This window comes from Henningerozyma blattae, chromosome 5 (genome assembly GCF_000315915.1).
Source record: "Henningerozyma blattae CBS 6284 chromosome 5, complete genome".
NCBI classification, from domain to species: Eukaryota; Fungi; Ascomycota; class Saccharomycetes; order Saccharomycetales; family Saccharomycetaceae; genus Henningerozyma; species Henningerozyma blattae.
Window position 1 is genome coordinate 345,692 of NC_020189.1, and position 26,668 is coordinate 372,359.

Genomic DNA, 26,668 nt, shown 5'->3' on the forward strand with positions numbered 1-26,668 from the left:
TCTACTTATCGCAGTATATTATATCATTAACTGTATAACCCTCCGATTGAAGTTTATACGCATTTGTATCAATACATCTCAATCACTCTTACATACTCTACGTTGTTTCACTTCGATAATCTTTAATATCTTTTCTAATTCAAGTTCAGTTTAATTTACTCGTTTTTACAAGTTTTTCAATTACAAGTTTTTCAATTCCAGTTTCTTACTATTACTTTTCCACTTTCCCATTTCCCATTATTTTTCCTTTTTTATTTTTTCCCTCCGTTTTCCTTCCTCGTTTAGAAACCCGCTAAAAAGTACAACAATAGCATCACAATGACTCCGCCACATTCTAGCACAATCCCCGAAGAAGACGAAAATGATGAAAATATACCGAATAAAGAATTGCAAGATGATAGCTCATCTACTGATTCAGGAAACGAAAGCACTTTGAGTGATCATCACTTCACACAAAATACTAACGGAGATTTATCTACTCCTGAAAAATTCCACAAGACAAGATCAAATGGCTCGTCAAACTCCAGCTCAAGAGATGATAACGACACCATCGAAGAAAACGCAGATCTTGGAGATGCACCCATCGATAGACGATTATCCACTAGCAATTCAATCCCAGACAGTTCTCTCTCTGCGAGCCATAGTATTGCATCCGTCCCTGTTCCTTTTACACCAGGGGCGGGCGATTTGGAAAGTTTCCAAACCCCATTCTATAGAACAAGTACTTTAAACTCTGGTGCGGAATCAAGTACTCATGTCAACAAGAGATTATCAAGAATCTTCACTGGGTCCATTAATGCAAACCCAGATTTCAACAGCCCAGACGAGGATTTGGATCTTTTGGATAACGATGCTAAACAAAAAGAAGAAATCGATTATTCAGATATCCCATTGATGGGTGGTGGTAGACCTTACCCTCCATTGATTGAAGGCTTGGAAGCCTATGAAGTCACATTTGATGGACCAGATGACCCAATGCATCCCTTCAACTGGCCTCTTTGGAAAAGATCTGTCTTGTCCCTCTTGTTATGTTTGGATTGTTTGAACGTTAGTGTTGGTTCTTCCATTTTCAGTTCAGGTATGCCTCAATTGGAAGAGAAATATCATATCATCGAAGTCGTTGCCATCTTGGGTGTTACATTATATGTCTTGGGGTTCGCCTTCTCTCCTGTCATTTATGCCCCCTTGAGTGAACTATACGGTCGAAGAGGTGTCATCGTCATTTCAGCCTTTGGGTTTTCATTATTCCAATTTGCTGTCGCCACGGCTGAAAATATTCAAACCATTATGATTTGTAGATTCTTTGCAGGTTTCTTGGGTGCAGCTCCCTTCCCAGTCGTCCCTGCAGCTTTTGCTGATATGTTCGATACTAATTTAAGAGGTAAAGCCATTTGTTTATTCTCCATGGGTGTCTTCTTAGGTCCTGTCATTGCTCCAGTCATGGGTTCTTATATGGCTAAATACACCACATGGAGATGGTTAAACTATTTGGTCGCTTGTACAGGTGCCTTTTTATTCGTATTATTATTCTTATTTTTCGATGAAACTAATCATCCAACAATCCTGGTCAATAAAGCCAAGGAAATTAGGAAAAAGACTAATAATAAAATGATCCGTGCTGCTCATGAAGATGTGGAATTATCCATTAAATTGATTATCAGAGATACCGTCTCAAGACCTATCGTTATGTTATTCACGGAACCAATTTTATTATTCATCACCATTTATAACTCTTTTGTCTACGGTATCTTATATCTGATGTTGGAAGCTTATCCTATTGTCTTTGTCGAAGGTTACGGTTACAAGACAAACGGTATCTTACCTTATTGTTCTTTAATTGTCGGTATGGTTTTATGTTCTACTTTCATTTGGTATATGGAAAAGGATTATTTGCGAAGAGTCGAAAGGAAGGGAAAATTGGTCCCAGAGGCTCGATTGTATCCGATGATCCCGTCAGGTGTGTTATTCTCAGCAGGTATTCTGTGGTTCTGTTGGACTGGTGCTTGGCAACGTAGAATCCATTGGGTGGTTCCAACGATTGCAGGTTCTTTGATTGGGTTCGGTTTGATCGGTATTTTCTTACCATGTTTGAATTACATTATCGAATCGTACTTGTTATTAACAGCTTCTGCCGTCGCTGCAAACACTTTTATGAGATCCGCTTTCGCAGGTGTTTTCCCATTGTTTGCGGGTTATATGTTCCATAGAATGCATATTGAGTGGGCTGGTATGTTATTGGGTTTATTGGCTGCAGGTATGATTCCTGTGCCTTTGATTTTCTTGAAATACGGTCCTGGGTTAAGAAGAAGATCAAAGTGGGCTTACAGTGAGTAGTCAACTTTTCCCCGCCACATTTTCCTTCCCCTACTACTCCATTAATTTTAATTATATTCTTACCAAGCATTATATTCACCGAGTTGCCTCTCCAACTCTTGTTTTACATACTTTTTTTTTCTTTTACACATCTTTCTAACACAAAGAAAATAAATAAAAAAAAAAATAAAACCTAAAAAAAGAATACATTCAACCAAGGCAAGCTGCTTAGGTTCAGGGACAATCCCATTATGGAATATAAATTTTACAATACAAGATACAAAAATTTTTTGCTCCTCCACTTCCTCTTTTCCCTAATCTCTCTCCCTTCATACAATTCCTCTTTTTCATTTTCTTATTTTTTTTCACATTTCTTAATCCCACAATTACCTCATTCCAATTCTTTAAAACACTATATTTATTGTTTACTATTACTATTATTATTCTGCTACTGTTTTTTTCTCTTTTGACTACCTCTACTTGTATGGTTCCTCCAACTATTATTCGTCGTTGTTGTTTTTTCTTCTCCTTCCTCTATTTATATTTCTTTCTCACATATCATTATACTAAGCTCATCCAGATGATAACACCGTCAAGCCACTAACTCACCAAGAGTTTAAATACCAAATTATATATATAGTTCCTTTTTACCCTTTCACCTTATAGTTAGCATAACATCTTATTATTGTTAATTTTCCTGTTTTTTTTCTGTCTTTCTCTATATAGCATCTACTTCGGACATTCATTATCCGTTATCATTTCCTTATTTGGAAACGCTTTCCGATAGTTCGAATCCCAGAAAAATTAATCTCAGATTTCTAAAAAAAGAAATTAAGAAAATAAAAAAAATAAAAAACTATTTTACCCGGTTCAAATCCCAGGCGCTGTCCATTTCGCAATTTTCTCTAAACTCTCAAGGTTATTTGTAACGTTCTTCAATTTCATTGGCTCCCGGATAAATACCCGACCCGGAGAAGTCAGACATGTATCACTCACTCTTTTCCAAAATCAATAAGAGTAATTACGCTCTTGGATTATCGTTTATAAAAAGGATGCCTATAAGATGGCTTCACGTTATTTTTAATCTTGTTTAGCTAACCACATTTTTGGTTTGCTAATTTTTGATTTGTTGGTTGTTTCGTTTGTTGGATCTATTTACAATAAATTATCCTACAACTTTCTCAACCATTCATTGTGTCTAAGTCACATTTATAAACTTCTATTTTGCTTTCATTTAATATAACATATTGATTTAATAGGAGAAACTCCTTCGTCCGTCGTATATTTTTTTAACCCATATTTTCGTTTAATTTTTTTTTTTTACTATTTGTATCCACATCATTGGCATATTTCCCTAATTTTGATTTGATATTTATACTTATAATATAAGCCAATTATAAACTAACTTTGTTTTTTTTTTTTGAAGACTAAAAGAAATCCAAAAAAAAAATAAATATTCAGACTTTACATATCTTGCCCTACAATTTCATTTGATGGTATCACTAAGATATTTAAAATCCCAGCAAGTTCAATATCATCAATATTTGAAAAATATACTCATACTTAACTAGCAAACAATAACAACCCTTCTATTATTTATTCATAACCAAATCTTAAAGGTAATTCTCTTTCCCCCCAAATTTACTTTACTATTTATTATCACATATTATTTTAGTTTATAATTTTTTTTCTCCATTTTGACATTCCATTCAATTGTTCTTCCAATCTCATACGATTAATATATTACTTTAACGCCCTTATTAATTTAGCCTACTTATAAAAATATCTTCTTTGACCAAAATTAAAAAATAAAAATGATATCATATGTGTTGCAAAAGGATACTTCCTCTACATTATATCAGAATTTGTTACGAGTAAATTCCATCAATCAATCAAGTACTCAGAAACATAGTCAGTTGGTAGTAGGTTTGATTTATAATCAAAATTATTTTTGTAATAGCAATAATAATAATAGACGGTTTCTACAGACTCAAATAAATACATCAACTAATATAAATTTAGGTTCCACCGCTACAAATGCTAAGAAGAATACGCATCAATGGAATTTTTTCGCAAACGGTACAACTACAAATGTAAGAGACGTAAGACCAATGTCTATAGAAGATATTAGATTTAGTAACACCAGCAATAGCAATTCACCAATATTTAAAACTCAAGAAAAAGTTGGTGGAGGATCTTTAAAATGGTCGAGTTATAAAATGCCATCAAAGGATATCTTAAAAGATCATTTGAAAAATTACAAATTACAAGAAATAAGACTTCGAACTACTAAAGAAAAGGAAGTTCAAACTTCAACACCAATACTCGCCACATCTGCACCGTTCGATTCAAGCAACGTAACTAATGAATCTGCGTCTACTATAAATGTAACTACCAATGCAAACACAACTACAAGTCCAACAAAGAAAAAAAGGAATAGAACTTTAAAGCCTCGTAAAGCTTTAATATCATTAAGTCCAAAGGCAATCTCTCATCTAAAGACTCTACTGGATCAACCAACTCCAAAACTCATAAGAATAGGAACAAGAAATAGAGGTTGTTCAGGTTTGACGTATGATTTGAAATATATTGATAAACCTGATAAATTCGATGAAGTCATTGAACAAAATGGTATTAAAATTGTGATAGATTCAAAAGCTTTATTCAGTGTAGTGGGTAGTGAAATGGATTGGATCGATGATAAATTGCAATCAAGATTTGTATTCAAAAATCCAAATTCAAAGGGAACTTGTGGCTGTGGTGAAAGTTTCATGATATAATATTTATTAATTTCTACTTTATTTATTATTAATCCAATTTATTTTATTTAGGATTATTTTTTATTTTATTTTATTCCAATTTATTTATTTATACTATATATTTATTTATTCATTTGCCTATTTATTCAATTTCTTATTTATCATCATTTCAAACAATTAGGACATTTTTTTATTACCAATGGTGGTATTCCATTAAATATTTATGCATATTTTTCATTAATTTCTTGATATCATGTCGAGACACATTTTCTCTTAGAATAACAACTTCCATTGGAGTACGACCATTGAAATATTTCAGTAACTTATTGAAAATCATTTGAATGTCAGAGGGTTGATCTTGTATACATTTATATATCCATCTTTTTTCAAGAGCACTAGCTCTTTCAGGTTCTAATATAATCGTATAATCTTTTTCCATCTTAGGATCACCGTAATCAAAATTATTCATATCCTCTTCGAATTCAAGATTCTGTAATTTACTACTTGCATCGGCATAAGCAAGTTCTTTATCTATATCATTGTATGGCAAATTTAATCTTAAATTTATATGATTATTATTATTATCATTATCATTACTATTATTGTTAGTAAATGTGGAGCGTTCAATTCTTATATCATCGTTATCATCTATCATATTATCTTCTTCATTATTACTATTATCCTTATTATTACTAGTTGTTTTACTAATGTTCCCATGATTCTTATTAATTCCTCTGTTATTAATAACAGCATCTTTTAAAGAACTATTGATATTGTCATCATTTTTGTTAGGAATATTAGTTGTTGTATTTGTAGATGTTACATGATTTGCTATTCCTCCAGTAGATACATTGTTAACATTCTTATTACTATTCTTAAACCCTTCTCTTTCTAAATCTTCTTCAACTTGCATTTTTACTTGTTTATCAACTCTGATACAAATGAATGTTAATTGTTGATAGACAAATCCATTTCTCAACAACCACGATAATGCTTTCAGATATATTGGTTTATGGTCTTTAGATGGGATGATAATACCATATGGTTTAGGTTTACCATTAGATAATAGATTTAAAAAAAGAGGCAAAATTGGTAAAGATGGGAAAGTCTCTTTGAACATATCTTGATATTGGTATATTAATGGTTTTTTATTTTCAACTTTGCTATCGGTGCTTTTATTTGAATGATATCTATCATTATTATTATTATTTTCATTATTATCTTTATTATTATAATCATTGTAACTTTTCAAGCAATTCTTATTTGTAATTAATAAATCTTTATTACTACCCTGTATTGGAGAAAGTGGTGATATTATATAAGTATTGCGAGAACTGATGGGGATTATAACACGAACATACCTCCAATATAATAAATGTAATGTACATGATTTTAATAAATTAATTTTAATACTTTCTCCATTTTCAAGTTCTTTCATTCCAAATTCATTGGAATTAAATCGAAATACATCATCAATTAAATATTGATATGATCTCAATGGTAAGGTTGGTTGAATATGTCTTACAATATGGATTAATAACACACTAGTTAAATCATCTTGATTACTAGATGTTTCTAGTTTCTTAATGATATTACTGGGCTCATCAAGTGGTAACAATGCATAATCTAATAAGTTATTATCGTCATCAAAAAAAGTGTCATATTCATTCTCATTCGCATTATTTGAATTGGAGGTTGGATAATTAATTTGGTTCGTAGTAGCGTTCAATTGATCCAGTGATGAAGATCTTGCTAAAAACTTGGAATTTAAAATGGAGGTTAAAAACGTTCCCTTCAATACCGGATCTAACTTAAATCTTGGTAAAAATTTCAATTCATAATGTATTGGAATTTGTAACGAAATAAATTTTTCATCATTCATTTGTAAACTTGCGATTTCATTCTTTTGTAAACTATCGACACATACTGTCAATGCCCTTGCTAATGAAGATTTTGTTAAGAGTTTTTTATAAAGATATTTTGTTTTATTTCTTGGACCTTTTAGCATTCTATATGTACGAGAGGTCTTCATTATTGATTCCTTTTCCTTTAACATAATATCACATTCTCTTGATACATAAGATGTCTTCGCTTGAGCACTTCTAAGAAATAATGATAATCGGGCTGCAACATTTCGAAACATATCATTCACTCTTTGGTTATATTCTATTAATGATGGATCCATAATGAAAACAACATGGAACATAGTCATATTATTTTGAAGATCATCTTTACCGGATTCATCATAGCTTTCCACACTTATTGTATCATTTAATTTAGTGACTAAATCTTTTTCAGTTGTATCACTAATAAATGGTGTTAGATCAGAATTTTCACGTCGTCTAGTTATATCTGTATTGGTATTTGCAGTAGTGGAATGATTATTTACGCTACATTTTGTTCCGATACTGCTTGACCTCTTGGATCTACTAGAATGTTTCTTTTTTTTAGATTTCTTCCAATTCCCTTCTTCATCAACATGAATTGGTAAGCCAAGAAAACAAAATTTATCTATGGTAAACTCAAATTTCGTGTTACACATTTCTCTTTCTGGGCTACAAAATTCAGCTACAAATTCTGAATCGAAATCAAATATTTTACTTAAATCTTGAAAAACATCCTCTTCGAAATATCTCTCAATAAATTTAAAGTCTTCTTTTTCCCAAAATGTTGCCAACTCCTGATCAGATACATATTCTCCACTGTCAACTCTATCAATATCATCATCAGTTGATAATAAAAGCTTTGAAGATAATGATATTTTTCTATTTGAATTTTCTTGGTTTATAATATCCAGTAATTTTGTAGCGGCAATTGTAGTATTAGAAGTGGGTGTTTTAGTCTTTAAAATAGTTGATCCGGATGTATCAGATTTGAAATCATTAGTATTTAATTGGTTTGAGTGTGATTTTTTAAGATCAGTTAATTCATTAGAATTCAGTTTAATATTTTTTAAATTTGCGGATATTTCATCATCACCTTCATCATCGGCATATTCATCATCTTGTTCTTGTTGGCTATAAGTATTATTTGTATTTTGATTATATCGATTATTTATCAAGTTGCTGATAGTTTTTTGAATATTTTTATCATTTTTCTCCAAATTTGTATTATTATTATTAAGGTTTGAATTGGACTTTACTGATATAACTGATACTGAGTCTGTATCGGAAGATGATGATTCTGATAAGGTGCTATCAGTTCCACAATAATCTGTAGTTAGCTCAGAATCGCTAATATCAGCCATTGAATCTTGATCAGTATCAGATTCTCTTGCACTTCTAACATTAACTGAAAATACATCTCTTGTTATACTCGAAGTAGACATATTAAACGAGTTCATATTAAGTTCATCTTGTGGCGTAAAAATATGTCGATGATTTTTTGAGTTTTTTAAAAATGGATCAATTGGTGACGGTTGATTACTTGTTGAATTTCTAATATTTGAATGAAATTTTTTAATATCAGTTGGTATATTATTTGTTATTATCGATTTATAATCACTTATAGCAGGTGGGTAATTATAAACAATTTGCGGTCCTGAGTGTGTGGATATGGTTAATTGTATGCCTAATAATCTTGAATTTGGAATACATTGTTGCATGGTAAAATGTTATTTATAAGGTTTAGAAAAAAAAAGAGAGATTTTAATTATTGTTATATCTTTTCAGAGGTAAATTTAAGAGAACGTAATAGATAAAAGGATAAATAAATACAATGTTCAGTTGTTCTAATGCTATAATGGTTGTGATTACCTTTTACAGGCTTATGTAAGTATTTTTCGTATTTCTTTGATATCTTAATTTTAATTCCCCTTTTGAAATTAAGAATTTTTAACGCTTAAATAAGCTTATCAAATAATTTTGCATTAAAGAATGGAGTAAGAAAAAAGTATAAAAACACTATAATAATTGGTTGTTAAATAATTAAATGTCCATATAAGTTGAAGTAATTAGGAAATTATAATTAAATATTATATATATATATATATATATATATATAATCACGTGATGTGATCTAGTCTTATGGTTTATTGTTTTGAATATGAATGACGTTAATTAAGCTAATTGAATGGTAAAATAGTAAACAATTTTAAAACTAATATAATTACTATCATAACTAAACAGTTTTCAAAAAAAATGATTAATATATAATTTTTGTTTAAATTAAATAATTTAATAATTTAAACCCAACTATCGATCATTATCATTAGGATAGGTGCCTACACATAAAGTAAAACGATAAATTACTTTTCAGACAACCATCTCCAAGTTCAGATACTAATTATGCAAGCCAATCAAAAAATATATAGAATATTCCAATCAGATATATTTTTGGAAAAACTTAGTATATTGCAAGTAAAAGAGCCAATACCAGAGTAGTACTACCACTGTGTTTTAGCTTGTATTTTATAATAGAAATATCTTAATAATGATAATCTTTGATACTGAGTTATTTTTTCAACAAAACTGTTGTGCGCATATTGTAAGTATATTAAGAAACTTATAGAATTATTATGATAAATGTAATGTTCTTATGCTTAAGTTTCAATTGCTGTAAGAATTTAATAACTGATCAGGAGTCATAACACTAGATACTCATACAATCGAACAATTGTGTAATTGCGTGATAGTTAATAAACTAATATCCAGAGAAAGCCGTCATATTTGAAAATAAATAATTAGGACTAACTATTTGCCAAAAATTTATCAGTTTATAGTTCTGTAATAATTATTTATAGTAAAATAAAATAAAAGAAAAAGTAATTCTCACAGCACAAGTGGTGCTCTACCTTTTAATGAAAAAGTTAAAAAGAATTATTATATATTTTACTCAAAGTAATGAGTACGTAATATTATTACTCATTTTCATACAGTTGCATGAATGCATGACTGTGTGATTATGTAACTCATAGTCATATGGTTATGTGGCTACCTTGTTTATAGCTTAAACTTGAGAATATTACTTTTTATTACATTATTTAATTAGCTTTTTGATGTATCTACAATGTTTCTGCAACAAAAATATGTTGTAGATGATATTGAACGTATTCTCATCTACAAGTTGCTGACTTCGAATTATACACAAAACTGAGCAACTGCTAGTTGCCTACTTGTTAATATCTGATCGATTCATATTCTCTATTAGTTAGTAAGTATTACTCAAATTGATCATTTCTACCCTTGTAAGTAAGTTCATAAACAGTTTATTTAAAGTTATATGGGTGAATTTGTGATTGACCTTTGAAAAGTATATAAAGGCCAGCTACTCAAACTATAGTCGTAGATTTATAGTTCTTTTATATGGATATTTAATTTAAGAAAACCAACAAATATTTTCGTAAGGTAAAAAACTAACTTGATATGCGGAATATATAGAACTATAGACAAAGGTTAAACATTAATGGGAATAAGACGAGTTTATATACAAGTTGGACTGGCATGATAGCATCATGCCAACTGGACATGTTATTCCGAGATTGGACTTCAGTACATAGGTTACGTGTCCTGTTTGATACGTTAGTACTTGTTGGAATACAACAATGTTGTAAACCAACTTAGGAGTACGATACACTTAAAGAGTAACTACCAAAACTTAACTTAACACTCTATTAACTTAATACCAGTTAATCCTTCGAACTTACGAATATAATTGTTGTTCTTTTTAAACTAAATAACTATATATAAGAACTATAAATTTATGTCTTAAGTCTGAAAAGTTGGCCTTTAAATACTTTTCAAAGGTCAACGCCAGCTTTTCCATTTTACTTTAATTGGTTTGTCTATAAACTCACTTACAAGTGTAGGAGTGCACAGTTTGAGTAATGCTGGCTAACTAGTAGAGATTATTCATCGAACTGATATTCTCAGGTATGCAATTAGCAGTTGCTCAGTGTTGTGCATAATTTCTATAGCAACTTGTAGATGAGTATACGATCAATCTCGTCTACAACAAAACATGTTGTAATATGAGACTGACAGGACGAGGATGATATTTCAGAGCTCAGAGGGCACTGAGATCAGTAGTTACAGGGTGTATTACACAAGATTATTATATCTCCGCTTGGTCCTTCTCTATACAGTATTACTGGGATTCAAGAGAGTTAGACATTGTTATACAGTGTTTAAGATGTAAAGACGATTACTTTATTTAGATATATATAGTAAATAATATAATTAAAATGAATATATTTCTTAAATAGTGTTTTTTGATATAAACAGAAAAACACATTTTAAACAATAAGTCAGGTGATAAAAAGTATTTTACCACTTAATAAAAAATGATATAATCATATTCCAGCACACTTCTATTAACATTTATCTTCCAGAGTATTCTTTTAATGATCAATTTCTTAAATGGAAGTTATGTTTATGTTGACTTACTGTTAAGAATTTTTTACTATCTTTGCACAACTGCAATTAAATCTAACTTAGTTGATTAATATGGACTTATTTCTTTTAGTTTTAAGCTTATACATCATTCTAACACTTTCTTTTCTTATTGTTAAATCTTCTTTTAACTTTCGTAGTATTAAAACTCTATTCCTGTTAATATAACACTTTTCTTATTTTCCTATACCCCAGCTACTCGACATTACTTTGCTGACAAAGGCTACCAACAAAAGAAAAGAAATAAATAAGAAATGAATTGTTTGAATATAGATGTGTGACAAAAGTAATAGCTTAGTTCTTCTCATTTAATATAGTTTCACATAATGAAAAGCTTTGTAAGTGATGGGAGTGTCATTTATGATGTGACACAAATAAGTAGCCATCTTAGTATAGTGGTTAGTACACATCGTTGTGGCCGATGAAACCCTGGTTCGATTCTAGGAGATGGCATTACTTTTTGCTTCCCAATCTGATACGAATCACGTGACACAATTTTTATCAACTCATACTTGCACTGATTTAAACTTTATATATCATGAATATTTTCCAAACTAGGCTGAACACATTCATTTGACAATTTAATCCACCAAATTCAAACTTGAGAAATCATATATTTTAGAACTCTGAGGTTACGTGAACAAAGCGTGTATGTGCTATTTTTGATAATAAAACCGTTTATAAAAATAACCAATTTGGCCAAATTGCTAGAATTAATAGGCCATGCTTTTTAAAGTTTAATACAATATAATTGCCATCATACCAGGCCAAGCAAAATATACAAACACGGCGAATATTAATTTATCACTGTGGTTGCCTCTCTTGACACGAGACGTCACAGCCTCTAGTACGCGTCAACAAAACTGTACACTGTCAACAGGATTAAAGGTAAATATTAGCTCCATAACAGGGGAGAGTCTTAGAAAGTTTAGGAGCTACTTTCCGACATTTTCGCGATACACCTGTTGCCCTAAAAATGGGTATTTCTTATATGCTCCAGCTTGTTACGTGACTCAAGAGGACTACTATGCTTGGTTATGCTACGTACGTATAGTCTCTATGTATTCTCAAAGGATATCTGTTACAAAGGTTGCGCCGTGTCCGGCAACTCCGTGTCAGGTGCGGCTTCATCTTTGAAGAGTTAGCTCAGCCCGATTGGGCATTTCCCGGGCCCCATCGAGATAAAGCTCTGCAGCGAACTCTGCAAGATCCTGTAATTGCGAGGTGATCCTTACGGGAATGAAACGTGCAGAAAGATAACTGTGCCCGCCCCTAATTCTGTAGTGGAAGACCCCCCTAATTGGAAGACTACATAGGATAGAATTCCCCTCTTAACAATAGTTGTAGTCGATACTTTCTCTACATTTCATAATCACTAATACGAATCAGGTAAGTAGATATATAAAGATGAGACTAACCAATCATCTTTGTTACTTGTTACTGGTATTTTGTGGTGGTATGACCGGAGAGAAATTTGTATACTTCTCAAACATTTATAACATTAGGGTGCTTTTTTACTGTTTGAAAACAATGCTTTGTTGACGGACCGCTTGATCCATCTTTTGATGGTTTCCAGCAGCATGAGGTGGTGGTATGCACTCCTAAAAAGCTGCACCTATATATTTGCTCATGTACTTATGTACACATGTATACTGCCACACACACACACAGAACTGTGCGTTACTAGATTAAATAGACATCTGTGTTTGAGTTCTGGTTCAAAAAGCTTCCAATTCTTATATATTAGGTGTTTGCCTTAATAATATTGATTTTAGTATGAAGGCCCTGTTATAATCGGTATCCCTCATTCCACATATACCAGGAATAGAAAAAACGTAAACGTTCAATAAGGGGTTATAATCTTGTCTTAGGTTTCTATCCATAGTATCGTAGTACTATAGAATGTTTTTTTCCTTCATCTCTATACACTGGTGATGCTTTACTTGAGCCTGATACCTTTTTTTCCCCTTCAAAATGGCAATACGTATATTGGAGATTGCACAATTGAACTATTCATTTATTGAGATTACACACTTTTAATATTAAATTTATATTGCTCTTCCTGTACTCGATTGTAAGGCTCAATTATTGATTGGTTAAGGGATACCACTAAAACTACGAAAAGGAAAGTTTTGCTTAGACGGTTTCATATAATACAATTTCTTAATCTTTTTCAATTTTTCTTTTTTTTATTTGGTATATAAATGTCCCAAGATTTTAACTTTAACATATTGTGATAGCTTTTAGCTGTTTTGTTTCGAAAACTTTCTTTTTTTCTTTTTATTTTTACAATACATCAAGCAAAATATACTTTTTAATTCTTTAATTAAACAACAATCTACTTTTCAAAGGTAGAAGTTTATCAATAAAGATCAAAGCAGCTACAATATCAACAAAACTTATTAACTTAACACAATTTACCCCCTTTAAAATGGCCATTTCTAAAATCGTCGCTAACTACGTCTATGATTCAAGAGGTAACCCAACCGTTGAAGTAGACTTGACAACTGAAAAAGGTACTTTCCGTTCAATTGTCCCATCTGGTGCTTCTACTGGTATCCATGAAAGTTTAGAATTACGTGATGATGATAAATCTAAATGGTTAGGTAAGGGTGTTTTGACTGCAGTTGACAATGTCAACAAAGTTGTTGCTCCTGCTTTAATTAAGGCTAATTTGGATGTTAAAGATCAAAAGGCTGTTGATGATTTCTTGTTGAAATTAGACGGTACTCCAAACAAATCTAAGTTGGGTGCTAACGCCATCTTGGCCGTCTCCATGTCTGTTGCAAGAGCAGCTGCCGCTGAAAAAAATATTCCACTATATACTCATATTGCTGAATTAGCTGGCCAAAAGACCTCTACTTTTGTATTACCAGTTCCATGTTTCAACGTCTTAAACGGTGGTGTACATGCTGGTGGTGCTCTAGCTTTACAAGAGTTCATGATCGTTCCAACTGGTGCTAAATCTTTCGAGGAGGCCTTAAGAATCGGTTCAGAAACTTACCATCAATTGAAGAGTTTGGCTAAAAAGACTTTTGGTTCTTCTGCCGGTAATGTTGGTGATGAAGGTGGTATTGCTCCAGATATTGAAAACCCAGAACAAGCCTTGGATTTAATTGTTAAAGCTATTGATGCTGCTGGATACACTGGTAAGATAAAGATTGCTTTAGACCCTGCTTCTTCTGAATTCTTCAAAGATGATAAGTACGATTTAGGTTTCAAGACAACTACTAAGGATCCAGCACAAGTATTAACAGGTAAACAATTAGGTGATCTGTACCACTCATTATGTCAAAAATACCCAATTATTTCTATTGAAGATCCATTTGCTGAAGATGACTGGGAGTCCTGGACTAATTACTTCCCAAGAGCTGGTGTTCAAATTGTTGCTGATGATTTAACCGTTACAAATCCAGCCAGAATTGCAACTGCTATTGAAAAGAAGACTGCTGACTGTTTGCTATTAAAGATTAATCAAATCGGTACTATTACTGAGTCCTTGAAGGCTGCCGCTGAAGCCTACGCTGCTGGATGGGGTGTTAAGGTTTCTCACAGATCTGGTGAAACTGAAGATGTCTTCATTGCCGATTTAGTCGTTGGTTTAAGATGTGGTCAAATCAAATCAGGTGCTACTGCCAGATCCGAAAGATTGTCCAAATACAATCAATTGTTAAGGATTGAAAGAGAATTGGGTAGCAAAGCCATTTATGCCGGTGAAAAGTTCCATAATGGTAATAAATTATGAGTAACATTAGTTCATTTTCTTTACGCACATTACGCCCATTTCTGTTGAAATTTCTTTTATCTTATTTTTTCTTTAATATGATGCATTTTTTCTAGAGTTTTTTCTATTTTTTTTTTTTTTTAACAATGTTTATAGTCTCAATATCCCTTATTATACATATTCAAGAATATAAATTCTTATTTACTTACAGGTAATTAAGATTATACCATTTCATGTGGGAATCATGGATCGTGTGATGGTATGAATCTGTGAAGAGTAGTGTAACATGGATTATAATGATCCTCAATTGAGCTTACATAACGAATTCTGAGTAGAAGAATACTAACAATGCATTTTCTGATTTATTAAAAGGTGAGGATAGAGTTTCGGGCTAAGAACCTCCTGGGAAGAGATGTCTTCAGCTAGATATTTTAGTATTGCTTACATAAACTATTTGGCCGAGTAAATTTGTTTAGCCAAGACTTTAATTAACTCTATTAGATAAATCGAATTAGGAAAAGTCTATAAAAATTTATAAGAAGAGGTATTATAGTAGAGTTACTTTTGAGGTTTATTCTCTATTCTATTTATATAAGAAGAAGAATGCAAATGTTTATTCTTTAACAATCTTATTTCGGTGTACTTTTAAAACTTTCATACTTTTCATAAATTGTAATTACAAAATATGCTATCAATGGGTTATTACTAGTAAATAGAAAGCTTTTGAAATTTAAATCATACTTATGACATTTCTTTGAAAAGTTTGATACAACTAATATCTATATCTGTTGGACTTCAATATAGAAATGAAAATGACGTTATCGTATTTCCTATTCTCCTTCACAGAAGAATATTACCTAGATGAACTAGCATATTACTTCCCAAAAAGTATACCACTATTTAAAAAATTTGACTAAGATTAAAATTTATTAATCGTCCAGAAGACTCGAGAAATCTTTAAATACCTTGAATATTTAACTCTTAATAAGGCTTAAATTTCAATAAAAACTTAAATGAAGTTATCAAAGCTACAAATATTATGCACAATAAAGATAAATTTAACTATTCAGAAGGCAACTGATAACCTGCTAATTCTTACAACTTAGAAGCTATTATTAGATATATCAGTTACTACTATTGAGTAACGTTTATTTTTACATTTATTGGTTCTTTACTTTAGGAAGCGACAGCAGATATAAAATATCATTATATTGTACTTCTTAGATTAATTCTAGAAAGCTAAAAATAAGAGTTGATAGAATCAAAGTTTGATTGTCTTAAATAATATTTTTGGTACAGTGAAAAAAAAGTATAAAAGGCGTGTAATTAATTTTCCTTATTTGTATATTAATCATGTGATAGGTTTGTTGCTTTAGGAAATATAATTAGTTCAATTGACTTAAAATCATTTCCTATTCGTGAGGTTGGCGAATAAAACATTCCAGTTTTTTTTAAAATTTTTATAGAATTAGTTATAGAGCTACTGTAAAATCTATTTAATACACGATATCTGAAACTGTCCTATATTACTGATAGTTTTTGACGCATACTTTTAAAATCACGTGATATAGCACGGGGTAACAGATTCAATTTCCCCTTTGCTACTAGTTTTCGTTCCGTTTGTTGTTTGACCGCAAACACAAACTAATTGCTTAAAGAAATTCTCATCTAAAAAGTTACGAAAAGAACAGTAGTATACGAAGACAATCATAAATTCTAAGAGATTCCAATTTTATAAAAATAACTAATTACTCGAGATCTCTACTACAAAATGGATAATTTATCAAATTCATCGGGCTCTACCGGAAATTCAGCTAACGATCGTCGCCATTCTTCTGATCATAACTCAACCACACATACTTCTCCAATGGACATAGATGGTGCTCCCGCACCAATTGCAGCACCAGCTCGTGTTGTACCACCACATCAAGAGGTTAAAATCATCCACAGAGATATTAATACATATGTCGGGTTTGCCAATTTACCAAAGCAATGGCACAGAAAATCTATTAGAAGAGGTTTTAACTTCAACTTATTATGCGTAGGCCAGTCAGGGTTAGGTAAATCTACATTAATTAATACATTATTTAACAAGGATATCTATGATTTACACCAATCAGAAATTGGTGAAGATGATTTTGTATCTAATGAAGAAGAAGAAGAAGACAATGACAGAGTTAAAATCGATACCATATCTACTACAATCGAAGAAAATGGGGTTGAATTAAACTTAACCGTCATTGAAGCTCCAGGATTTGGTGATTTCATTGATAATACTAATTCATGGGAACCCATTATTGATGAAATTAATTCCAGATTTGATCAATATTTAGATTCTGAAAATAAAATCGATAGATCGAATATTATCCACGAAGATAATAGAATACATGCCTGTTTATACTTTATTGAACCTACAGGTCATAATTTAAAGGCTTTAGATTTGAAATTTATGGAAATGATTCACACAAAATGTAATTTAATACCAATTATTTCTAAATCTGATATTCTAGATGACAATGAAATTTTTGAATTTAAGAATGTAATTAAACAACAACTATTAGAAAATAACATAGAATACTTTAAACCACCAACTTATGCTGTCGATGATTCCGAAAGTATTGCAATGACAGAACAATTATATGATTTAATTCCTTATGCTATTGTCGGTGGAGAGCAAGGTACAAGATCCCGTTCATATCCATGGGGTATAATTGAAGTTGATAATCCACAACACTGTGATTTTGTATTTTTGCGTGATGTATTAATTAAAAATTTCATGGAAGAGTTACGTGAAAAGACAAACACAGTTTTATATGAAAATTATAGATCTAATAAATTAAAGAGTCTAGGTATTAAACAAGATAATTCTGTCTTTAGAGAATATGACCCAGAATTAAAGGAACTAGAAGATAAAAAATTACACGAAGCCAAGCTAGCTAAATTAGAGACCGAAATGAAGACTGTTTTCCAACAAAAAGTATCAGAAAAAGAAAAGAAATTACAAAAATCTGAATCTGAATTATTCCAAAGACACAAAGAGATGAAAGATAAATTAACTAAACAATTAAAGGCTCTCGAGGAAAAGAAGCATCAATTAGAAATGTCTTTGGCAAATCAAGTATCTAATTCTCCAGTACAATCTAAGAAGAAAGGCTTTTTACGCTGATAAATAAACTTTACGGATCATATCTTGCTTGATATTACTCCGGAATATTTGTGCTTTTATCAATTGTTTTTTATTATTGGGTTCTAGTTACAGTATTTGAATATCCGCTGCTTAAATATTTATTACTGGAAATCAAACAAATACATGCTGATTGTTTCAACAATAATGTAATAATTTTTTATTAATTTTTATTTTTCTTTGTTTTTATTCTCTTTAAGCTCTTACATAACAAGCCAATTTTATAACTAAATAGTTTTGTCACTGCAGAACTCTTACTGAACAAAGTACAATGTGCATTTATTTTTACCATTTATTTTTAACATAGCACTAACTTTATTTTTATCAACTCAAGCTGTTTATTAACCTCACTTCCACCAAAATACTACTATACATACACATATACAAATATATATATATATATGTATTATTATATATATTATTATATATATTATTATTATTATTATTATTATTATTATTATTATTATTATTATTATTATTATTATTATTATTATTATATTCTTAAAGAATTTACAAAAATTTTCTTTTTTAAAAAAAGTTAAACTAACAATAAATACAATTTTAAGATATAATAACAAACAAATAGAATACAAATAGTATAGGGCAAGACATATTTAAATATTATGCAGAAAGCTTTCCTTTATCCCTCTATCCCCTACCACACTACATCACACACTTTGGTATAATGCAGCAATCCATACATTCACATGGTAAGCAATAATATTCTAGATTTAGCTTCAGCTTTCCTTTATAAGTTTAAAAGGTGGGGTATAAACAACCAAGATAAATTTTTTTTCACAGTCATAAGCTACTTTTGAACACCGCACGACATATATCTTTTAGTACTTCGAAAAACTCAGTAGCTGCCGTTTTCTCCAACTCAATTTGAAACTTCAGAGTTTCAACCCCAACAGATATCTAAGATTTAGTACTAAAAATATTTTTATATCTCTTATTAACTAAGCACATGCTTAAGGACACAATGCTATAAATTATTACACTTTTTTATACTTCTTTATATTTTTGTTCTTGAGTAATTGAGTTTCCGCTACACACCACAATACTTTCCAAAACATTGTACAATACAAGGAAGGAATTGTTACTATAGTAAAAGCAAACACTGTAGTCAATATAATAATATTAGATTGGCCCTCTCTTTTACTATGGCTGTTTGCCTTTTAAGTGCTTCCGTTCTAAGAAAATATCCGACGGAAATAGCTTCCATCTCGCATAATTTTCCGATCCGGACCATTTTTCATTTCCTCAAAATCGTGGACTATTTCAGTATTGTCTTCATTAGGATATGTAGATGAAAAGCAAAAATATCGACTTGATCGAAAATACTGGAGAACAGGAAAAAAACGACTCGAAGAAAAGGTGAGGTAAGTGATTTAAGGTAGTTTATTTTACAATACAGACCTACTAATTTTTTTATTAAAAGGAGTGGTTATATTATCATTGACTTTCTGGTAAAGCCATCTTTATAGAGCAATAACTGGAGGGCTACTTACAAGAATTTTGAAGCGTTCTTCATTCTTCATTGTGATATTCTTTTAATGCAGTAACATACCATAAGGAATACAAAATACGTCACAGTACAAAAATAGTTACTTTCCAGTATAATACACAAATATGTCTACTACTCAACTACGACCCATTGATATAGTGGTAGTGATTCATAATTTCACACCTACTAGCTCCAATATGCTACCTCTACAATCGGGGTCGATTATATATGTAATAGAAAAAAATTCCAATGGATGGTGGGATGGAGTCCAGCTAGTGGCTGGTACACAATCTGGTTCTTTCTCACCAAAATCAGGATCAACTCAGAAAATAATAAGAGGTTGGTTTCCGGCCAATTATACTAAGCCTATACCTAAGACGTCTAGAAGAAAATCTACATCAACAAACAAAATATATTCGTCACATAATTCCTTAAGATCATCTTCAGTATCAATATCTCAGAATAAACAGAATACTCCTGCTAAAAGAGCTGAAGATAGCATAAGACGAGATGATTTTCTAGATCCCAAATCTTACTCTATATCACATTCTGTATCAAATTCTAATTCAGACAAAAGTAAGACTATAACCATAAATAAAGCTATTCCGCCATCGCCGACAAATGAAAAAATATACTCACTGGAAGCTATTAAGCAACTTATATCGGAAAAAAATTCAGCATTATCTTCATCTTTAGTATGGACTCCTATTCTTTCACCAGCATCAGATAAACTTATTTACTATAATCAAGATCTAGGTGTTTTCTGCGACCAATTACCTTTGGTGTCATTCAATCAGGCTGGCACTTTAAAAACTGATCCTCCATCATTTAATGATACCCTAGGTCTACCTCAGAATAGCTCTTCCACTAATACTAACTCTGACAATCCAAATAGCAACAATACATTAACCAGGCCTACTAATATTTTGCCTACCACATCCAAGAAACAACCTATATTATCATCTTTTTTACGAAGCGGAAACAAAAATACTGCTGTAGCTGGAAACAACTCTGGATCTGGATCTTCTACATCCTCTAGTGCTCCTCAACGTATAATGTCCTGTTCAATAATCACACAAAGTGGGGAAGAAAACCAAAATACACAAGTACTACCAAAAGACCTTTTTTACTTCCATTCGTCGGATATTGTTACATGGACAGCCTTGCGTGATTCTTCAATTTTTTATTGTAAAAAGTCATGGCTTCTGTTTTCTCAAAATAACCCCAAAGAATTTTTCAAAGCATTATCTAAATTATCAACATACGCAACATATATTCACCTAGCTTCCCATTACTATTATTATAATTCTTACCCATCGCATCCCACTCTTAAGCTAGATATCAAACGACATCTAAAGAAAATTATCTTATTACTCTCCAAAATAACAATTTCTTCTTCTCTTTTTTTCAATTCTGATTTGTTTCAAGATCCTTTCATTAGTAGTTTATCAGATCGGATAGATACCGACTTTAAGAACTTACAAACAATTATCAGTTCAATTTATCATATCATTAGATCTAACACAACATTTACTAATCCAAACTCTCCTTTAACTGAAAATACTGATATTTTACCACAAATATATCCCAGATTTTTCAAAAATTCATTTAATGGTGGCTCATGGTCAAATCCATTTGTTTCTACTAATGAACCTAATATGCATAGCATTACAAGCAGTCTTTCTACAAACAATACAATTCCAACTGATTCATCATCTGAAATGAAAAACAATAGGATGAAAGTATTGCTGTCATCATTTGCTTCTCCTTCAAAAAAGTTGTTTTTGATGCAAAATAAGAATATTACTAGATTAAGAAGACCTCTAAAGGTAGATCACTATCCTCTAAATCTCGAGACACTTCGTTTATTACAAAATTGTTCTGATAGAATTTCCTTAACCCTAAGTAAATATAATAGTTCACGCCAAAATTCCTTTAAAGGCCCAACTTCTAAAAGAAAAAATTTAGAAATTACCTCGACCATTTATGATGAGATTACATCTAATATTCAAATATTAGACATATTAGAAAATGTTGATTTGTCTGTTTTTGTTATTATTAAAAGACTGATAAATAAACAGGAATTTTCTGCTTCAGAAAAAGCAGAATTTTCTAACTTAGATCTCGAGACTGAGGATTTCTTAAAACATTACATGGCATCAATTTCACCAATACTGACAGATTTCTTTGATTCAAAGCAAGCGTTACATGATATTTTTACTCGTTTAATCCTGACATCTCAATCTCTCTCCTTAAGCGATCCATTTGTTTTTAAGTCTATGAAACGTGATGATTTTCCAGATCCTATTAGCATTCATCCATCTGAGGATACTATACCTTCATTACCTCAAAGTTTAATACCCAAATATGAAAGAAGTTCATGGCGATTGTATGATTACTTAAAGTTACAAGACGTTGAAATTAATGACATTAGCTTTTTTAACACCTCATCAGAAATAAAGTACACATTTGAACGGTATTTGGAGTTAGTGAATATTTCATGTATTATTATCGAACAACTTATTGAAGAAAGAGAAAACTTACTAAATTATCTAGCAAGAATGATGAAAAATAATATCATAACAGAGATATTAAGGAACGAAGAACAACTTCAATTAAACATTACTACTGTATGTGAAGAAGAAAAACAAGAATATAATAATAACAAAAGTAAGAAGACTAATAATACTAAGATTGATGTTTCTAGTGCTTCTAACAGTAACGAAGATAGCCAGTTGAAATATGAAGAAAATAACAAATATGCTTTACGAGAAATGAATATGCCATGGTTTCTACGTTCGGATCATATAACTGAATTAGAATTATATCAAAATGGAAAAATTAGAGGTGGTACAAAGGATGCACTTATTGAATTTTTAACATCACATCATGGCATAGATGATGAATTCGTTCAAATATTTTTATTAACTTTTCGTAGTATGCTAACCACGATGGAATTTTTTTACACATTAATTTATCGTTATAATTTATCCCCACCTGAAGGTCTAACATATGAAGAATATAATATATGGATGGAACAAAAATTAACACCTATCAAAAAAAATGTTATACATATTATGCTTCTTTTTCTTTCAAAATATTGGACTCCTACTTATTTTGAAACAGGCATTTCTGCATTGTTAAATTTTGTAAACTTTGCAATTTCTGAATCTATACCTGAATCCCGGGAGTTATTAAAACTCATTAAAACCATCATAATGAAAAGAAAGTTGCAGGAAAAACCAAATAATTCATCTGAAAATTCATCTAGGTCATCCTTTGATTCTTGTGTGCCATCTGATTCGGGCAAGGCTTCAATCACCACAATTAATAGTAGAGTTCATAATGAAAAGTCATTATCGATAGACAGTGCTATTAAAGAAAAGCTAGAACCTGGTGCTCATGCAAACACTACCACACTTTTCAGGCTTAAAAAAATCAAATTATTGGATGTTGATCCGTATCTTTATGCTACACAAATAACTATTATTGAACAAGAATTATTCTTAAAGATCACACCTTTTGAATGTTTAGATAGAATATGGAACAACAAATTTGGATCTCTGGGCGGTTCGGAGCACATAACCAACTTCATAGCAAATTCAAATCTTCTAACTAATTATGTGTCATACTCAATTGTAAGTACTCATGATATTAAGAAAAGAGGACGTATAATTCAGTTTTTTGTCACTGTTGCTCAATTTTGTAGAGAATTGAAGAATTTTTCATCCATGACAGCAATCATATCTGCATTATATTCATCTCCTATCTTTCGTTTGAAGAAAACATGGGACATAATTCCACAATATGTGAGAGACTCGTTAGCATCTTTAAATCGTTTAATGGATTCCACTAAGAATTTTATTAATTATAGAAAATTATTACAATCTGTGTCAAATGTTCCTTGCATTCCATTCTTTGGTGTCTTTTTATCAGACTTAACTTTTACTTTTGCTGGTAATCCTTTATATCTTCACCATGGAACTACAGTAATAAATTTTTGTAAGAGAGCTAGAATAGCAAATATTCTATTATCTATACAGAAGTTTCAAGAATTGGCATATGATCTAAAAAAATCTATTGATATCACCTCATATATTGAATCATCTATGCTAGATATACCCCATATTGATAAGCAATATGAATTATCATTGGAAATCGAACCTAGAGAGAAGACCACTTCGAAAGTAGAGCCCAATGAGAAAGTAAGTCGTCATCACACTAACAACACTAGCAGTGAGCGTAATGGTACAATCTTACGGTTTGGCAGAAAGAAGCAAACTTCAAGGTTATTTAGTAAAGTGGAATAAGAAGCAAGAATTACATCTTCGTTTAATTGCTTAATAATTAATATCTAATATCAATATGTAAATATTTGTGGGGCTTCATTTTTTTTGTGTGTGTATGTATATGTGTGTGCTTTTTTTCATTTTTTTTTTGTTTTACATTTTTTTAAATAGATAATAATAAATCTTATCTGTCGTAACGCGAACCCCCTACCCAACGTGTCCCATTAATTCATCTCTTATCTTTTTAATAGAGAGCCATTTTATTAAGAGTTCTGATAGCTCATTAGATTGCTAATCTCCTACCTCACAGAGCTATTTTGCAACGAAGATTTCCATTCGTGCTTACTTCACTTGGCCCTTTAACCATCAATTCCATTTGTGCTAGCTTTTCTAATCTCCGTTTATCCGCATGATATTTTTTCCTCTCGATAATGTATTTACATGTGGGGGAAACTTAACGTAACGGAACAACAAAAATAGCGCTTCCGGACCCATAAAAAAAAGGGAAATGGTAAGATAATGAAATGTATAATTCAGGTAATGATTTTTTTATTTTTTTGTCATAACGTGGCCTGATGCAATAAAAATTTCCTTTCAAAGAGGCAAATATATGCATTGATTTTAGTAAAAAAAAAAAATTGGTTTTAAAACAAGGCTATACAATACGAGATTAATTACGATCGTAAAGTTGAATACAATGCAATGAGCAGGCTTATTAATTGAGTCACATAAATTTATAACTGGTAATATAGTAACGCTAAACAGACAATGGACAAATAGAGATTGGAAAAGTATAAAAGGTGATGAATATTTTCAAAGTTGCGGACCTTGATCTTGTCAGTTTGTGTGGTATTTACATTTTGCTTTTATAAGAAAGAAGTAAACAAGACTCTTCTCACTTGTTACAAAGACAACAACAAAATTCCTATACAAATTTTCTCAAAATATGCTATCCAAAACCTTGATGAACCCAGCTTGCAAAAGATTTTTAACAGCACCTGTGGCTAGAAACCAATGCATAAGAACTCTTCACAAGACTACTATTGTGCGTGTTGCTAATTTCACACCAACAATCAACAGTGATGGTGAAGTAGAATCTGTTGGAGGTTACACTAAAGCATAAACATTAAAAAAACAACAACAAAAAACAAAGCAAAACAGAAACCTAATAAACCTCTCAGAAGCTGCTGCTTCGTTATGCCCCTGCTCTAATGAATATTAAATGAATTAATCACAGTGCACTTGCTCAATATACACATCCATATACATTCTTTTACAAACAAGGGACCCGTACCACCTGGGTGTGTACATATAGGTCTATGTTTTCTAAACCTTCTTTTTTGGTATATAGGTATACGTATGTACGTACTCTCTAATTACAATTTATGCATCTACGTATATGGCCTATGTGTCTTATTTATGAATCAAAAAAAAAATTGTTAATCATTATTGGATCGAAAGTGTTACTATATACCTTAGGTAGAGATATATTTATAATGTATGCATTACGTTATCGTAACGATAACCTTCGTGAGTTGTGCCTCTCATGGTTAAACGAACTATATCGATAAACTCCTGCTTATTTTCTTTCAATAATTCACCGGCTTTCAAATTCAAGGGGTCTCTTGGGTTTGGTTCCAAGAATAGGAACATCAACCCTATTATGATACTTTGTAAATCCAAGACTGGAGACCAATCTTCTCGTAGGATATTCAAACAAATCTTACCATTCAAATCGATATTTGGATGATAAATTTTCTTCAAGAATTTCACTACGGGCGGTTCGATTGGATAACTATCTTTGAAAACCATCGAGAAGGGGAAATATCCGTCTTTATAGATACCTTCATCGGGATGAATCGTAATCAATAATTCTGGTGATTCTGCCGGGAATTCTATAGGCGATTTGATACGAACGTTTATCGTGCTGGGCAAGTCTAGTTCTTCCAAATCATGCTGCAATCTTATTTGAGCAGGCGATAGGACAGTGTTTGAAAGATTATTGTTGATCTGTTGTTGCTTCTCTTGTTCTTGCTCTTGCTGTTTTCGCTTTTGTAGTTGACGTAATTTTAACTATACATAATAAACCATTAGAAAATCAATTCTATATTATCTTTGTCAGTAAACCAAACCAAAACAATAAATTCACATGCTTACAGTAGTGTATTACATACCATCTTATATAATTGCTTATTAATGCAAAGTGAGGAGAGTGGCGGGAGGGGGGGTAGGTAGTGCTATGTTTATCGAAATACGGTAATAGAACGATACGAAACTCTCTTAGAACCAATAAATGGGCGTTTCATATTTTTTTTTAATTTTATTGTTTTTTTTATTTTTTTCAAAAACATTTACTCTATGGATGATGAATAGATTAACTGGTTACAAAATAACTAGAACGGAAAAACTTCGCTTGGCAAAATTAAACATCAATTTTCGGAAAAACATGGTTCAATTATCTGTATTAGTTTGATCCACCGCGGTTAGTTCTCCGAAGAACTTA

At 31.2% G+C, this 26,668-nt stretch overlaps 7 protein-coding genes and 1 non-coding gene across 8 annotated transcripts; 6 read left to right on the forward strand and 2 right to left on the reverse strand.

Annotated features, from left to right (window-relative positions):
* Positions 1-318: 318 nt before the first annotated feature.
* TBLA0E01510 (MFS transporter) lies at positions 319-2,334 on the forward strand (the record flags this gene model as incomplete). The annotated part of the gene is made up of 1 exon (XM_004180679.1): positions 319-2,334. One exon carries the CDS (start codon positions 319-321, stop codon positions 2,332-2,334), a length of 2,016 nt encoding a protein of 671 aa, XP_004180727.1.
* Positions 2,335-4,127: 1,793 nt separating this feature from the next.
* ISA1 (Fe-binding Fe/S cluster assembly protein ISA1) lies at positions 4,128-5,093 on the forward strand (the record flags this gene model as incomplete). The annotated part of the gene is made up of 1 exon (XM_004180680.1): positions 4,128-5,093. The coding sequence occupies one exon, from the start codon at positions 4,128-4,130 to the stop codon at positions 5,091-5,093; it is 966 nt and encodes a 321-aa protein (XP_004180728.1).
* Positions 5,094-5,265: 172 nt separating this feature from the next.
* Positions 5,266-8,676, reverse strand: NPR3 (Npr3p; the record flags this gene model as incomplete). The annotated part of the gene is made up of 1 exon (XM_004180681.1): positions 5,266-8,676. One exon carries the CDS (start codon positions 8,674-8,676, stop codon positions 5,266-5,268), a length of 3,411 nt encoding a protein of 1,136 aa, XP_004180729.1.
* A 3,166-nt stretch (positions 8,677-11,842) lies between these two features.
* TBLA0Etrna2H lies at positions 11,843-11,914 on the forward strand. Its single transcript has one exon. It is a non-coding gene; the product is annotated as a tRNA-His (tRNA).
* Positions 11,915-13,892: 1,978 nt separating this feature from the next.
* On the forward strand, positions 13,893-15,206 carry TBLA0E01540 (uncharacterized protein; the record flags this gene model as incomplete). Its single annotated transcript, XM_004180682.1, has 1 exon — positions 13,893-15,206. One exon carries the CDS (start codon positions 13,893-13,895, stop codon positions 15,204-15,206), a length of 1,314 nt encoding a protein of 437 aa, XP_004180730.1.
* Positions 15,207-16,956: 1,750 nt separating this feature from the next.
* CDC3 (septin CDC3) lies at positions 16,957-18,351 on the forward strand (the record flags this gene model as incomplete). Its single annotated transcript, XM_004180683.1, has 1 exon — positions 16,957-18,351. The coding sequence occupies one exon, from the start codon at positions 16,957-16,959 to the stop codon at positions 18,349-18,351; it is 1,395 nt and encodes a 464-aa protein (XP_004180731.1).
* Positions 18,352-20,001: 1,650 nt separating this feature from the next.
* On the forward strand, positions 20,002-24,186 carry TBLA0E01560 (uncharacterized protein; the record flags this gene model as incomplete). Its single annotated transcript, XM_004180684.1, has 1 exon — positions 20,002-24,186. One exon carries the CDS (start codon positions 20,002-20,004, stop codon positions 24,184-24,186), a length of 4,185 nt encoding a protein of 1,394 aa, XP_004180732.1.
* Positions 24,187-25,656: 1,470 nt separating this feature from the next.
* Positions 25,657-26,342, reverse strand: UBC12 (NEDD8-conjugating protein UBC12; the record flags this gene model as incomplete). Its single annotated transcript, XM_004180685.1, has 2 exons — positions 25,657-26,238; positions 26,340-26,342. 2 exons carry the CDS (start codon positions 26,340-26,342, stop codon positions 25,657-25,659), a joined length of 585 nt encoding a protein of 194 aa, XP_004180733.1.
* Between the last annotated feature and the right edge of the window lie 326 nt (positions 26,343-26,668).